General features: G+C 41.1%; 1 protein-coding gene across 1 annotated transcript; it reads left to right on the top strand.

Moving 5' to 3' along the window:
* The first annotated feature begins 272 nt into the window (after positions 1-272).
* Positions 273-12576, top strand: QPCT (glutaminyl-peptide cyclotransferase). The gene is made up of 7 exons (XM_066178561.1): positions 273-502; positions 4340-4486; positions 6831-7112; positions 9615-9791; positions 10610-10709; positions 11177-11293; positions 12176-12576. Exons 1-7 carry the CDS (start codon positions 401-403, stop codon positions 12319-12321), a joined length of 1071 nt encoding a protein of 356 aa, XP_066034658.1. The 5' UTR covers positions 273-400; the 3' UTR covers positions 12322-12576.
* The last annotated feature ends 475 nt before the right edge of the window (positions 12577-13051 follow it).

The following is a 13051-nucleotide window of genomic DNA, read 5'->3' as shown; positions in this document are numbered from 1 at the left end:
GCCCGTCCCGGAGCTGCCCCTCGGAACACAAAACCAGCTTTCAGGGGAATGCCGCAGGCTCCGGCTTTTCCCAGCGTGGGAATCACGAGCGCCTGCCCGCCCTCCCGGCCCGGCGGCCGGGGGAGGAGGGAGCGGGGAGGGGGCCGGGGGGCGGCGGGCAGCCCCTGGCACTGCTGACGTGCTGCGGGGACGGGCTCGGCTGGCAGGGCTGCGGCTCCAGCAGCCAGCGCCTCTCCTGCCGCAGCCACCTCCCTCCGAGCTTCCCGTGCCTCCTCCGTGCCTCCCTCCGTCCCTCCTCCGTGCCTCCCTCCGTCCCTCCTCTGTGCCTCCTGCGCCGGCACAGCCGCGGCTCCCTCATCTGCGCCCCCGGCCCTGGGCGAGGCAGAGGCAGAGGCAGGGGATGGCGGGGGTCGCTGCCCGGCTGCTCGGGGCACTGTGCCTCGCCGCCTGCCTGCGCCCGGCGCTCGGGAGGGACGCCGGAGCGCAGTGGACCCTGGAGAAGGTGGGTCGCGTTTGCCTTTCCCAGGCGCTTCTCGCCTCTCCCTTGGTGCGGGCAGGGGTCAGCGGCTGGGCGGGGGGACAGCCTCACCCCTCCTGCCCTGGCCTCCAGCGCGAATTCGGGCTGGGGTCACCCTTGGCGCGGTCCCGCAGGTGAGGGTGGGTGCCATGGCTTGCCTCTTAGCCCGAGCTTGGTGGCTGCAGAGAACAAATCTTCACGCGTTTGGCTTTGTCATCTCGCACCGCCTGGGTCCAGGCAGCAAGAGCGATAAGCTTTGTCAGGGGCAGATACTGAATTTAAGGGGAAACCTCTTAAACAGGACAAGACGGATCGAAATCTGAAATTATATTCCTTATAACATTCTACTGCACTCCAGCTTTCATTGTGATTATGGTGAGTCAGAGGACAGTAACTTAGTTGGAGAAGACAAATAGCTCTTTCAGCAGCAATGCAGACGAACCTAGGAAAAACAAGTACGCATGGCGCTGATAGCCGGTACAAATTTGTTTTGAAAAGATGTAATGCATGTAATACATGTTGTAGACCCATACTATGTTGTGTCTAATTTAGAGCGGTGTGTGAACTAGTGAAAAAAGGAATCTTGAGATAAGGTTTAATTAAACAGTGGTAAGCCTTAAACCACAGATTTCTCAATGTAGCAGCTCTTAGTATTCCATTATGAAACATTAACATAGTTTTCTTCATAAAGAATTAAACCACATGAAACATAGGAGAGAATGTAACTGCAAATCACATTGGACTAAACATTTCAGGAATTTCCAAACAGAAAATATACTTCTAGGGCCCTTCCCCAAGTGTTTGTAGAAGAGCTGAAGTCAAAGTTCAGCAAGAAGCAACTGAATTCCACTACTCTAGTGCACCATTCTCTTCACCAACAGATCGGAGTCCAGGACATGCTGGTAAAATGAAGCTTCCCTCACACCTTTCACTCCACATTCCCCTTAGTCATTCCCTTTCTCCTTGATTTTATTCATCCCCCATTCAAGGAAATGTTGGCTTGTTTATCTGTTTGTTAATGAGATACTGTGTCATTCTGTTCTATTAATTGTACCTTACAAAACATACATGTATGTGTGAATAGCTCACTATATAATATATATTGCTCATGTACAGACTATATATCAGTAACATAATACATCTGTAACTACGCACAATACACGTATATGTACATATACTGTATATACATAGGAACACACGGGGCTAAATCTTTAGTCGCACTGGTCAATGAACAGTCATGTAGTCCCAGTGCCCCTTTTTCAGCCCCCTTGAGCCCCAGCACTTCATTCTTTAGTTGGTTTCATTCTGACCAGTCAATCTCCTTGCCAGTGCTGTCAGTAGTGTCATCCAGCCACAGAACCATCACATCTGAGCTCCTCTGCCTGTGCACACACTAAGCAAGAACAGCTTCCTCTTCCTCATCAAATTCTTGTCCTTCAACAACTTTTGTTCTTTCTCCCTGGAGGGATGTGTGAGCCAGAAATTCAAAGTCCTACAGGTAAGCCTGGGCTACTTGTAGAACTTGAAGTTTTGCAGTTTTATTTGGCTTAGTACAACAGGCTTAGTGACAACCCTGTCAAGAATATATTCTTCCACCTCCCTGCTGTGGCAAAATAGGGATTGACCAACACTGTAAAGAATCACTGTAAAGAATGAGTCACATACAAATCTTATTTTTCTTCTCTTTTATTTCATAACCACTTTTGTAACTCCTCTTACTTCCCAAATTTGAAGATATCTCCATTATTAGAAGTGGAAATTGATTCCTCTCTTCTCAAGTATTTTCATGCATTTCTACTTTAATAATGTTCCTTTGCAAAGTGCTTCGATGACCCCAATTGCCAGGCATACTCTTCACTTGTTCAACTGCAGACAGATCTTCTGAACTTCCTTAATTGAATTGTCCTCCTACACTTTTCTGAAGTACATAGCTTTAGCTTTTCAGTCTCCCCTTACAGCCTGCTTCTCCTAAACCAAACCACTCCTTGACATTTTCTCGTCTGTGCCTCTTTTACACTGGTTTAAGTTCTGCCACATTAAACTTGTAGTATTTCAAAAGACTGTTTTACAACTTCCATGGTACAATTTCAAAACTTTCAAAAGTTCATCTTTATATCAGATGAAATGCAATTTTTCCTTAATTTATGTCTGAATTTGCTAGCATTAAAAATGTAATTTGCCCATCCTAAATTTTGGTGTCCTTACAGTCTTAAAATTTAGCTTTAAAGACTGTATTAAAATTGGCACAATGAGATTCAGTGTCTTTGTGTCACTCCTCTACTAAATTTCACTAAGTAGAATTAGAGAAAAGGTTCACACGGAGATAAACAGCTAGGAAAAAGAGAAGGGTAGAAGTAAATGTTTGCAGTGAAGTCTAGAAAATACTCACGCTCATACTTTCTTGTACAAACACAAATGAAATAGAAAAGAAGACAAATAGCGAGGCAACCCCCGTTTTTTAACAATATTAATCACCTAGGGTAATAAGATAACAGGTAATAAGATATCTGACTTTTGAGGTCAGTTCACGTTCTGGCCAGGTTTTAGGTGTTATTTCAGACACATGTGAAATGACACACATGAGTAGAAAAGGAGAGTGGATTATTTTTTGTTAACACATACAATGGTAGGGTTAGACTACTAATTTATGACAATTTATTTATGATGCAGGAGCAGCCTAAAAGCAGGTCAGCTGTTAAACAGTTTGAAGAAAGAAAAATAATAAAAAATACCATTGTCCTACAGTATAAACTATGATGTGCTCATGTTCCTGTTTCTCTCCTTTTGCTCATCTCAGAAAGGATGGCATAGGCAAAGTACACTGAAGGACAGCAAGTCTTATTGGTCATGTAAGGCATATTTTTCATTAGAAGGAACACAGGAGTAGGGGGAAGACCCTGTGATATAAATGAGGAATGGATATGATAGTGCCTGAAATAGGAATCTATAAAAACAGTAGTGGCACAGGAAGTTTCTGAGGAGACAAATGCTAGAGATTGGATAGGTTCATACCTGCTGTATAAAGGGGCATTTGAGATGTCCTTGGCAATCCCACCCGGCATTCAGCTCCCACTCCAGAGCGCTTGGGGCTCTTGCACATCAAAGATGTGCATTTGCCAGCTACATGAGGATGTCTCAAGCACTCTGGGTCACCTGATAGAGCCCCAGAGGCCTGTGCTTGGGCAACAGAAAGGAAGTCACTGGGGAGGTAGGTCACATACCAGTGGCTGTCACAGCAGACGGGCTGTCGGGCTGTTGGTTCTGAGGTTAACCCATGTGTCACCAAGCTGACAATGCCCCAGTTAGCCCCAAACAAGCCACAGCATTCTGTGCAGTCACACTCATGTGGCCAGAGGCCACAATGACACAGCTCACTCCCTCTGGGATTAAGTTACCTTGAGCATTTCTTTGTAGTACTGCATCTTATAATATAGACACATTTAGCATAAAGCTAAATATTATTGCTACTAGAAACAAAGCTTCTGGTCTTTGTCTCAATAGAAACCTCAGTTGAAGGTGGCATGGTTGCAGACATGACATGTAGAATTAAGATACTAGGAAACAGAGGACCCATTCATAGGCTGAGGTTTTACAGCTAGCTGGTAGGTGAAACTTTCTGCCATACTTTTAATACTAGCATATTTTGCATGGAAATGAAAGATTTCACTTTTCTGAGTGAAAAGAGTTTTTTAAAAGTTACTTTTTTTTGGGAGCAAATCAAAGTAGCCAAATATACCACTTTTACTGTAATTCTGAAGGAAAGTATGGTTTAAAAGTTCTATTAATAGTTAGAGCGTTTTTTCTTCTCTCTACCTTCTACAGTATTCTCACCAACCAAGAATTTTAAGTTCTGATGCTATTCAAAAAGTTGTGGCCAACACAGATATTTCTGAAATGTGGGAGAATGATTTGCACCCTATCCTGATAGAAAGATACCCGGGATCAGAAGGAAGTTACATTGTGAGACAGGTAAGACAACACTTCCTGACAACCCCTAAGAACATCTTCATTATATATTATAATTATTATTTATGTTCTGGTAACACCTTCGGTGACCCCCCACCAAAGAGACAGTCCCACTAAAGTGACAGTCACATTCCTTTCATTCACTAGGATGAACTCTGTCATTGTTCAGGTCTAGACCGCATAGTGCCTACATGACATGGCTTGCACATTAGCTGACACTGTTTCTCAGGGCTGCATAGCATGATGAAAAAGAAGTATTTTTTTTTTAAAAAATCATGTTTTAAATTAAAAAGTTTGCTCCAGGTTTGGTACCCAAAGTGCAACACAATGGGTGTCCTTTCCCTCAGATGAGCAGGTTTTTGGTCACTGTTTCAAACCTGAGACCACGCATGGGATGAAATAAAAGACACCCTGCCACTTTTTTCTGGAGAGGCCCTGTGCTGTGCTGTTACAGTGCTGTGGTTGGGTGCTGTTGCTTCAGATGGGTGTATCCACACAAAAAGGGATCACAGAGGGGCCCAAAGGGGCAGGAAGATGAAATGGTCAGCACAACAAAGTGCAGCCCTGGTCCACGAACCACACCAGCTCCACTGGCCCAAGCACAGCAGTGTCCTAGTGCTGGGCTAACAAACCCAGGCTGCAGCTGGCCCCAAGGCAGGAAAGACTCCAGCACATTGTCTTTGAGCCACAAGAAATTACTACACAACTGGGTTGGTGCCCTGTCAGCACCTCTGCTCTGCACTCACAGCATCCATCTTCAGGACAGTGTCCATGCTGGCTCTGGATCACATTAGGCAAGCAGGAGACAGACAATGGTACAGCTGAGTTTACTAAAGACATTCACATCATCTCACTAGCCTTCACCTGCCCTTCAGACACTGGCTCAAGAGCTCTAGGACAGTCCCAACTACAACAAATTTATTTGCTACTCTGCAATTGGTAGATTGGGAAAATGTAGCCTTTTTATGCATTGTGTGTGTGTGTGCACATCTCTGTAGATTTAGTTTTGTGGTTTCTTTAGCGATACTCTGGAAGGCAGCCAAATGAAAGGGGGAAAAGGAAGAAAAACAAAAAACCAGCTGAGCCTAAGCTAGAAAACCACAGATCACGTTCAAAATAGGATCATCCTGTTACAAGGAAACAGCATGTATTAAAAAGAAGAGTCCTCTGTCGTCAAGACACAATAATGGAGTTTGAAATGGTTGACATTTCTTTTTTGAGACACAAAAAGCATCGGACTCCCATAAGGGGAAAGGCTACTGGGAGCTCCATCCAAGCTTATAGTCCCCTTGATCCTTAACAGACATTCTTTACTCTGCCTACTGATAGCTGATGGACCACGCAACGTTGTAAAAGCTTTCAGAGGGTGACCACAAACAAAATGGAAGTTTGTTCTAGCATTAAAATCTATGGCAATATTCCTACTGAATACTGACTTCCCTAGTAGCAGACCAAGTCTTCAAAATCTATTTTCCCCTCAGAGGCTTTTCCTAATGTTTACTTAAAGAGAGAGGAATCTGCCTTGAAGCAGCTCTCTAGGGACCCATAAAAACAAGTTGCTCAACAGAGAAACAGAGATGTCCCTATAATATGAGTTAGCCAGAACTCTGGTTGAAGTATAACTGGTGTTGTTAGAGGTATTGTCTTCAGGCAGGAAGATAGCTAAAATTAATGATTTGCCTTATGGATGGTCTTAATTCTTACCTTTACATGAGCTATGCTTACAGAATTTCATTTTCAAAACACTGTTCTGAGATGTTTCATCCTTTCTTTAATTTAAAGGAATCTACCTGTTATGGCCTTGTAAACAATTTATATCACTTGAAAGGCAGATTTCTCACAGAAGCTTGAAATCCCAACCGCCTCACACCAACTAATCAACCCAAACAGGTTTTTTGGTTTTTTTTCCTTATACTGGTTTGGCATCTCTGTGTGGTAATTGCCTAAACAGCCACAACAAGGTCTCTGCAGCCAGTTCTGACTTTTAATTTAAGGGCACATCTGAGTTAAGCTTTGAATATCTTAACATTGAATCTGCTCTAGTTACACCTGAAAAACACACTGGCCTGAAAACTTCATCAAGATCTTAATGTGTCGTAATAATTGGCAATAATTCAAAACACCTTCACACTCTAAAGAGAATGGTCAAAAGGAAGAAATAAAAAGCAAATGAGGCAGTGAAAGGCTCAGGTAGCAAAGTTACACAGTGGTATTACATTTTTTGCTATAAAGTTTCAAACACCTTGAACTTAAGGTTAGGAGCCACTATTAATTGGCTAATGACAATTCGTCTGAAACATCTTTCTGAAGCAAGAAATATTAATCTGATTGATTTTTATAATTGCAGCATATCGAGCACCGTCTTCAAATGTTAAAGGCTGGTTGGGAAATTGCGGAAGATACATTTCAGAGTTACACACCATATGGCTATAAAACATTCTCAAACATTATTGGCACTCTTGACCCCTCTGCAAAACGCCATCTCGTACTCGCTTGCCACTACGATTCCAAGTTCTTTGGACAGCACTGGCAGGACAGAGTGTTTGTGGGAGCAACTGATTCAGCTGTGCCTTGTGCTATGATGTTGGAGCTGGCACGTGCCCTGGATAACAAGCTTCAGTTAATCAAGGTAGTTTTTTTGGTTTCATTTTCATTTGCCTTTCCAACAGCAACAGGCCTCAGGGCATTTCCACATTCTTTTCCATAGCCTGCATGCTGGGTTCTCTGATTGCTATGCTTGTAATAAATCTCCCATTGACTCCAAGAACAAACAGAGATCAGTATCTACTACTCTAAAGTACATTATTACATTAACATTTCTTATAAAAAGGGTGGATATCTAGAAGTTATCTATATAAACATATATAAAAATAACAAATGATACATGAATAATAGATGTTTCATTGACTTGGAAAGATATAAAGCTGCTTTCTATCTAAAAGGCACGGAACCTGACTCAGAAGTCCCGATCATATCCAGTAACATCTAGTGTCATTGAAAAGTTTTGTTGCATTCTGAATCTCTCAGTTGTATTCTGCTTTGGGACACTGATGAACTAATTGTTGTGCAGAAGAGTCACACTCAGGTCCCCGAATCCCACAAGGATTTCAAGTTTTTCTTCTTTTTTTTTATGAATTTGAATAGTTTACTTATGAAAGGAGTATAATGTTATCAGTCTGTGTCACCTGTGCTATGAAAATCTGCTTCAAAGGACAGCAATTGCTAGGCACAAAAATCTGTTGAGCCTACAAACTCGAGAAGCTTGTAGGATTACAAATTTGTAGGATTACGGATTCACGAGTGCCATCTACTGGTTCAGTTTTCACTATTCACAGAAAAATAGTTCTCATATGTTTACAGAGCTTTTACAGGAAAAGGTCTCTCAGATGTGAGAGACACTCTACAAAGTACCAGGAGTACACTCAGCTCAGGTATTAGGATTACTTGTAGACAGTAGTTTCCAGAAACTGATTTGGTGCCTTCTGATATGTGAATATTTAAGAATGGGAAGATTAAGAATATGCCAATATTTTTAATCACAAAACAGAACACTCCTGTAATACATAGGCTTTCATTCAGAAGCTTCATTTATAATAAATTTTGCCTGGTCATTATTTATGATACAGGCTGCACAGTGACTTTAAAGACTGGCCTTTTTTCACTATGAATACACTATTTTACAATGAAAATTGGTTTTTATCATTTAAGATGACGGCATTTGACAAAAAGGCAACTACGTACTTTGCATAGGCCACCAGTTGTACAGTCTGTTAACAAAATATACTTTTGGATCCATCTGCTTAATACATTAGCTATGATGTTTTTGCCCTGCTTATGGTAGCACAACAGACTTTGCTATGTTTTCAGCCACATCTATTTATACTTTGACTTGAAGCTGTGATTTTTATCTTGATGTTTCTCCAATTATACAAGTAAGTTTAACATTAATGGGCAAATACATCTCTCCACATTATTAAAATGTGTTAAGCAGTAATAATAACAGAAGTATTACTTTCTAAAACTCAGATAGGACTGATAGAGTTTCCTACAGAATGTAATGCAAAATGACTGCTGCCCACAGCGCTCTGTCATGTGCAAAGGACAAAGGGCAGCAAACCATTGGCATTAGAGAAATCAATATACCACTGTGAGCACAATCAATACCATCTTGCCTGTGTGAGCAACATTCTATAGAAGCTTTTCACTACTGTTTATATTACATCAGCTCCAGCCATTTGGGAGTTGTAGCCCATACAGGACACGACTGCTGCCAGTGACCCCACCTTTTTAACCACATCCTGCAATTTTACTTGAAGTAGTGTTAATTCATTGAGGGGTTAAAATATTTATGGCAACTGTCAAGACCACAGTTCCCAAAACTGTTCATTTAGTGGAACCAGACTGGGATTTGCTGTGCTGTGGATTATTAGGAAATTCTGACAGTTCAAACAAGGCTTCAGATAGTAGACTCCCTCTAGATTGGGAAGAAATTTCATACAAATGTCTTTTTTGTGACATTAAATACATTTATCCTATATATTCTTACGTTTTAGTGCTGTTATATTTTTGGTTGTTGAAAGGGAAAGATATCTGACATACCTACTCTCTTAGCTTTGCTTTAGCATAAAGTTGCCTCAGTGATTGCAAATTCCCCTGAATGAAAAGAAGGGGCTCAAAGTGCCATCAACTTGTCAAACACATAATTCACCTCCACTGATGCACAGCTGTAGCAATTACATTAATCCTTGTGATGCAATCAAATAATGTTATTAGCACTCCCATCAGGTGTTGTTACTGACACATCTCCTTCATTATTTGAGATAAGGTTGCTGCAACCTGGTTTTGCAGGTCTCAACACTCAGCCCATGTCTGAAGTCCAAAGTCAGAAATGAAACTTTTATCCAGAACCAAACTTACATGAGACTGGAGAATGTGCCACTGTGTTATATCAATAACAATTACCTTGACTGATCACTACCACTATTACACCGTAGTAACAGCCAAAGGAAGGTTTGCATAGGGAACCTTGAAAATGCACCCTCATTTGTGTTACTTACATGATTACAGTATTTGCCCTTTATTTAATGCTCTGGCCAGAATCAGTTATTTCACTTTTAACTTCCCCCAACAGGCAAGCTCAATGTCAAGACCAGACCTTTCACTTCAGCTCATTTTTTTTGATGGTGAGGAAGCCTTTGTTCGGTGGTCCCCTTCCGATTCCCTCTATGGATCTCAGCACTTGGCTCAGAAAATGGTATCGACTCCACATCCACCTGGTTCAACAACCACGAACCAGCTGCAGGGCATAGTGAGTGGCTTTCACCTCCTTAATGAACAAGAGTAAATGGCATTTTTAAAAATATTTAATTAGTAGGTAACTGGCCAAATTCCCAAGAAACCATGACCCCACTGAAATTAAAGGAAGAAGCTTCTGGAAACATGAAATATGATAAGAGAACTGGCAAGAGCTTTTCAGGTGATTAGACCTGCTGCATGCCAGTACAAGGAGGACTCATATCAAAATACACAATTTATTAGAATATAAACTAGGATACCCACCTTCTTCAGGAAGAGATAATTCAAAGTGACAAGGAAAGAGCACAAACAGTATTGGCCTCTGAACAAATCTCAGTACTCAGTACTAAGCTACAGCAACCTCTGTTTTCCTTTGATTCCTACTAACGTTCTGGTCTGTTCCTTTTGACTTTCCCTGTTTACTGCTGAGGCACTTCTGTCACTGCTTCTTGTGACTCATAAAATGTCTTTCCCTTGACAGACTTGGTTGTTCTCAGGGGAAGAAGCAATTTCCTCTTCTTTCTCCCCACCTACCGTCATTTTTCTTTTAAAGAGATATAACGCACAAATTGCACACTGAGCTATGCAGCCTGCTTCAGCTAGAGGAACAGAGGAATAGCCTATCTTTTCCCTCCTTGGAAAGACAGCAAAATGTATCAGATCGGAATCAGGTTCTGCTAGTGAACTCTTCTCAGGCACCACAGTAGAAAAGTCAGATCTTTGGCCAAGGCTAGCAAAGACCTGCTCGTGACCTATACAGGAAACCAAGAGTTTCATTGCTGCTGCTGATGTTGTAGGAAAGTTCTGTACTAAAGATTCTTCCTTCTCCAGGACCTGTTTGTACTGCTGGATTTAATTGGTGCACCAAACCCAGTCTTTCCCAATTATTTTCCAAACACTCTTCGATGGTTTCAGAGGCTTCAAGCAATTGGTAAGCAGAAGGATATGGGCTTTGAATGAATTTCAAAACCTAGTGAGTAGTTTCTGAATGAATTAAGCCCTGTAAACCAGATTTTTAGATTAATTTTATGGTTTACAGTAACAATCTTTGATAATATAAATGTGAAATCGTAAACCTATATGAAGATTTTGATACTTAGTTAATAAAACAACTGAAGGAAGACTCTCAGACATTTGGAAGCAACAAAGCAGATTCTATTACTGATTGTCACTCTGTGACACTTGGCAACTGCTTCATTTCCATGTTTTAGTTCTCACTTCTGTAAAATGATGGTAATAGCACCAATCCTGAGGTCTTCCAAGTATTAAACAAATGCAAAAGACAGTCACCACTGCCTTTTTCTTCTCTGACAGAAAATGAGAGGAAAAATAATTCCAATGTGCTAACATGCCTCACTGTCCAAAAATTGTAATAATCACTTTCATTGTGCATTACAGAGCAAAAGCTACACAACATGAATCTGCTGAAGAATCACCCTGTTCAAAGTCAGTATTTCAAGAGTACTTTACATCGAGGCTTGGTTGAGGATGATCACGTTCCATTTTTACTAAGAGGTACCAGAAATTCTTATATTTTGAAGTATATGTTCAGTAAGAAATTTAGTAAATGAGCAAGTGTATATGCTCCTGTTTTTCAAGCTTATTTGCCCCAACTTGAGGCTTATGAATCCAACTTTAGAGATCTGATGTAACACCTAATGAAAAAAATCGATTCCTTAGTGCTATGCAGCTGAAAAATCAGAGGAAAAGCAGGTAAACAGGAAAGAGGCTGAGAAAAAAAAAATGCTCCTCCCCAAAAGCAATCAGGAAGCAGAAGACTGATTTAATTCCTGAAAGTTGCAGTACGTGTAGGTGCCTTGATGTGTATATATACATACACATACAGATATATATATACAGTGAAACAGTCCTTTTAAGTGCAAGTTCCTTTATCTGAGGGCAACACTGTCTCTATTATAGAGTAAAAATAAGACACCCTATTTTACAGTTTATGTAGAGAACTAAAAGAATGCTTCAAAAATGTTCAGTCTTAACACTTTCACCAAAACATGGTAATCGGTTTTCAGTTTGAGGAGCTGCAGTGATTTCTCTTTCTTTCGCTCCTAAACAATGCAAAGAATCTCAAAATAAAAAAAAATAATTAAAAAAAAATAAAATAAAAAACAACAAAAAGGAGCTACAGATTAATTAAAAAAAAAAGAAAAGAGGGGAAGTATTCAAAGGAAAGGAAGGTGGCAGCTTTACACAACACACGCTAATGATGGGATGCAGTCACAAGCATCAAAACAAGAGAAGGCAAAAGGAAGCTGCAGTGACACACCCTAAAAAGCAAGTTTATTGAGTAGTAACCTGACTGTTGCTAAATGGTGAATTATCAGTCGGCTTAACAGAACTTCTCCAATATTTCTTCTCCAAATTTCACTTTCCTTTTTATAGGGGTTCCAGTCCTCCACCTGATTCCATCCCCTTTTCCTGCAGTATGGCATACCATGGAGGACACAGAAGAAAACCTTGACAAAGCCACTATCGACAATCTCAACAAAATCCTGCAAGTGTTTGTGCTGGAGTATCTCAACCTGTGACAGACAAAACATCAACAAATAGTACTCCATTCACACCACTCTTTGCCCACCTTGACACTTGCTATTTAATTGCATTGGAGAGTATCAAGGTGAAGAAGAATATGATAGTTTTTGCTAGACTGATTATTGATTGAGCTGTTCCTGGCCCATTGGTCCATTAGCTAAATAAGATACCATTAAATAAGATCTAGTTCAGCCTGGAAAGAATTTGATCTTTCCATGTTTTATCTCTGAATAAAAAAACTCCAGAATTTTTCCAGATTGTTTTCACTGGTTTTTGTCACGTGTTGTGATCCCAGGAGGGAATGCCTCATGACTTAATTGTATGATACAGTTTTTACAAGGTGTGATCAACTTCTGCACTGTTCAGCTATGGAAATTTACACCATCTTATCAAGAGGCAAAAATCACACCACAGCAGCCTTCTACTTTGGGCGGAACTAAACCACCTCGGCTGGTATGAGTTGCTAGAACTCCTGACACACAGATGTCCCTCTCCTTCCCCTACAAAGGTGCTGCAGGGGTTTTTCTCTGCAGACAGCTGACCACCACTAAAACAGAGCAATAACCCAAATTCAGTTTTGCACCTGTAATTTGTTGGATACTTTTTGATGGAGAAGGGTGATGGGGGATGATGCTAACAGGAAGGTATGTGGGGGTTTCCCTGTGCTCTCACTGCAGCATAGGAGATACAAACAAAAGATCAGGTGGTGTGTGGGAGCAATGACCC

Source organism: Chamaea fasciata, unplaced genomic scaffold, assembly GCF_029207755.1.
Source record: "Chamaea fasciata isolate MVZ Bird 193981 ecotype frontalis unplaced genomic scaffold, bChaFas1.0.hap1 SCAF_3, whole genome shotgun sequence".
NCBI lineage: Eukaryota > Metazoa > Chordata > Aves > Passeriformes > Sylviidae > Chamaea > Chamaea fasciata.
Note: the sequence above shows the minus strand (reverse complement) of the source record. Positions and strands in the feature narration are given on the sequence as shown.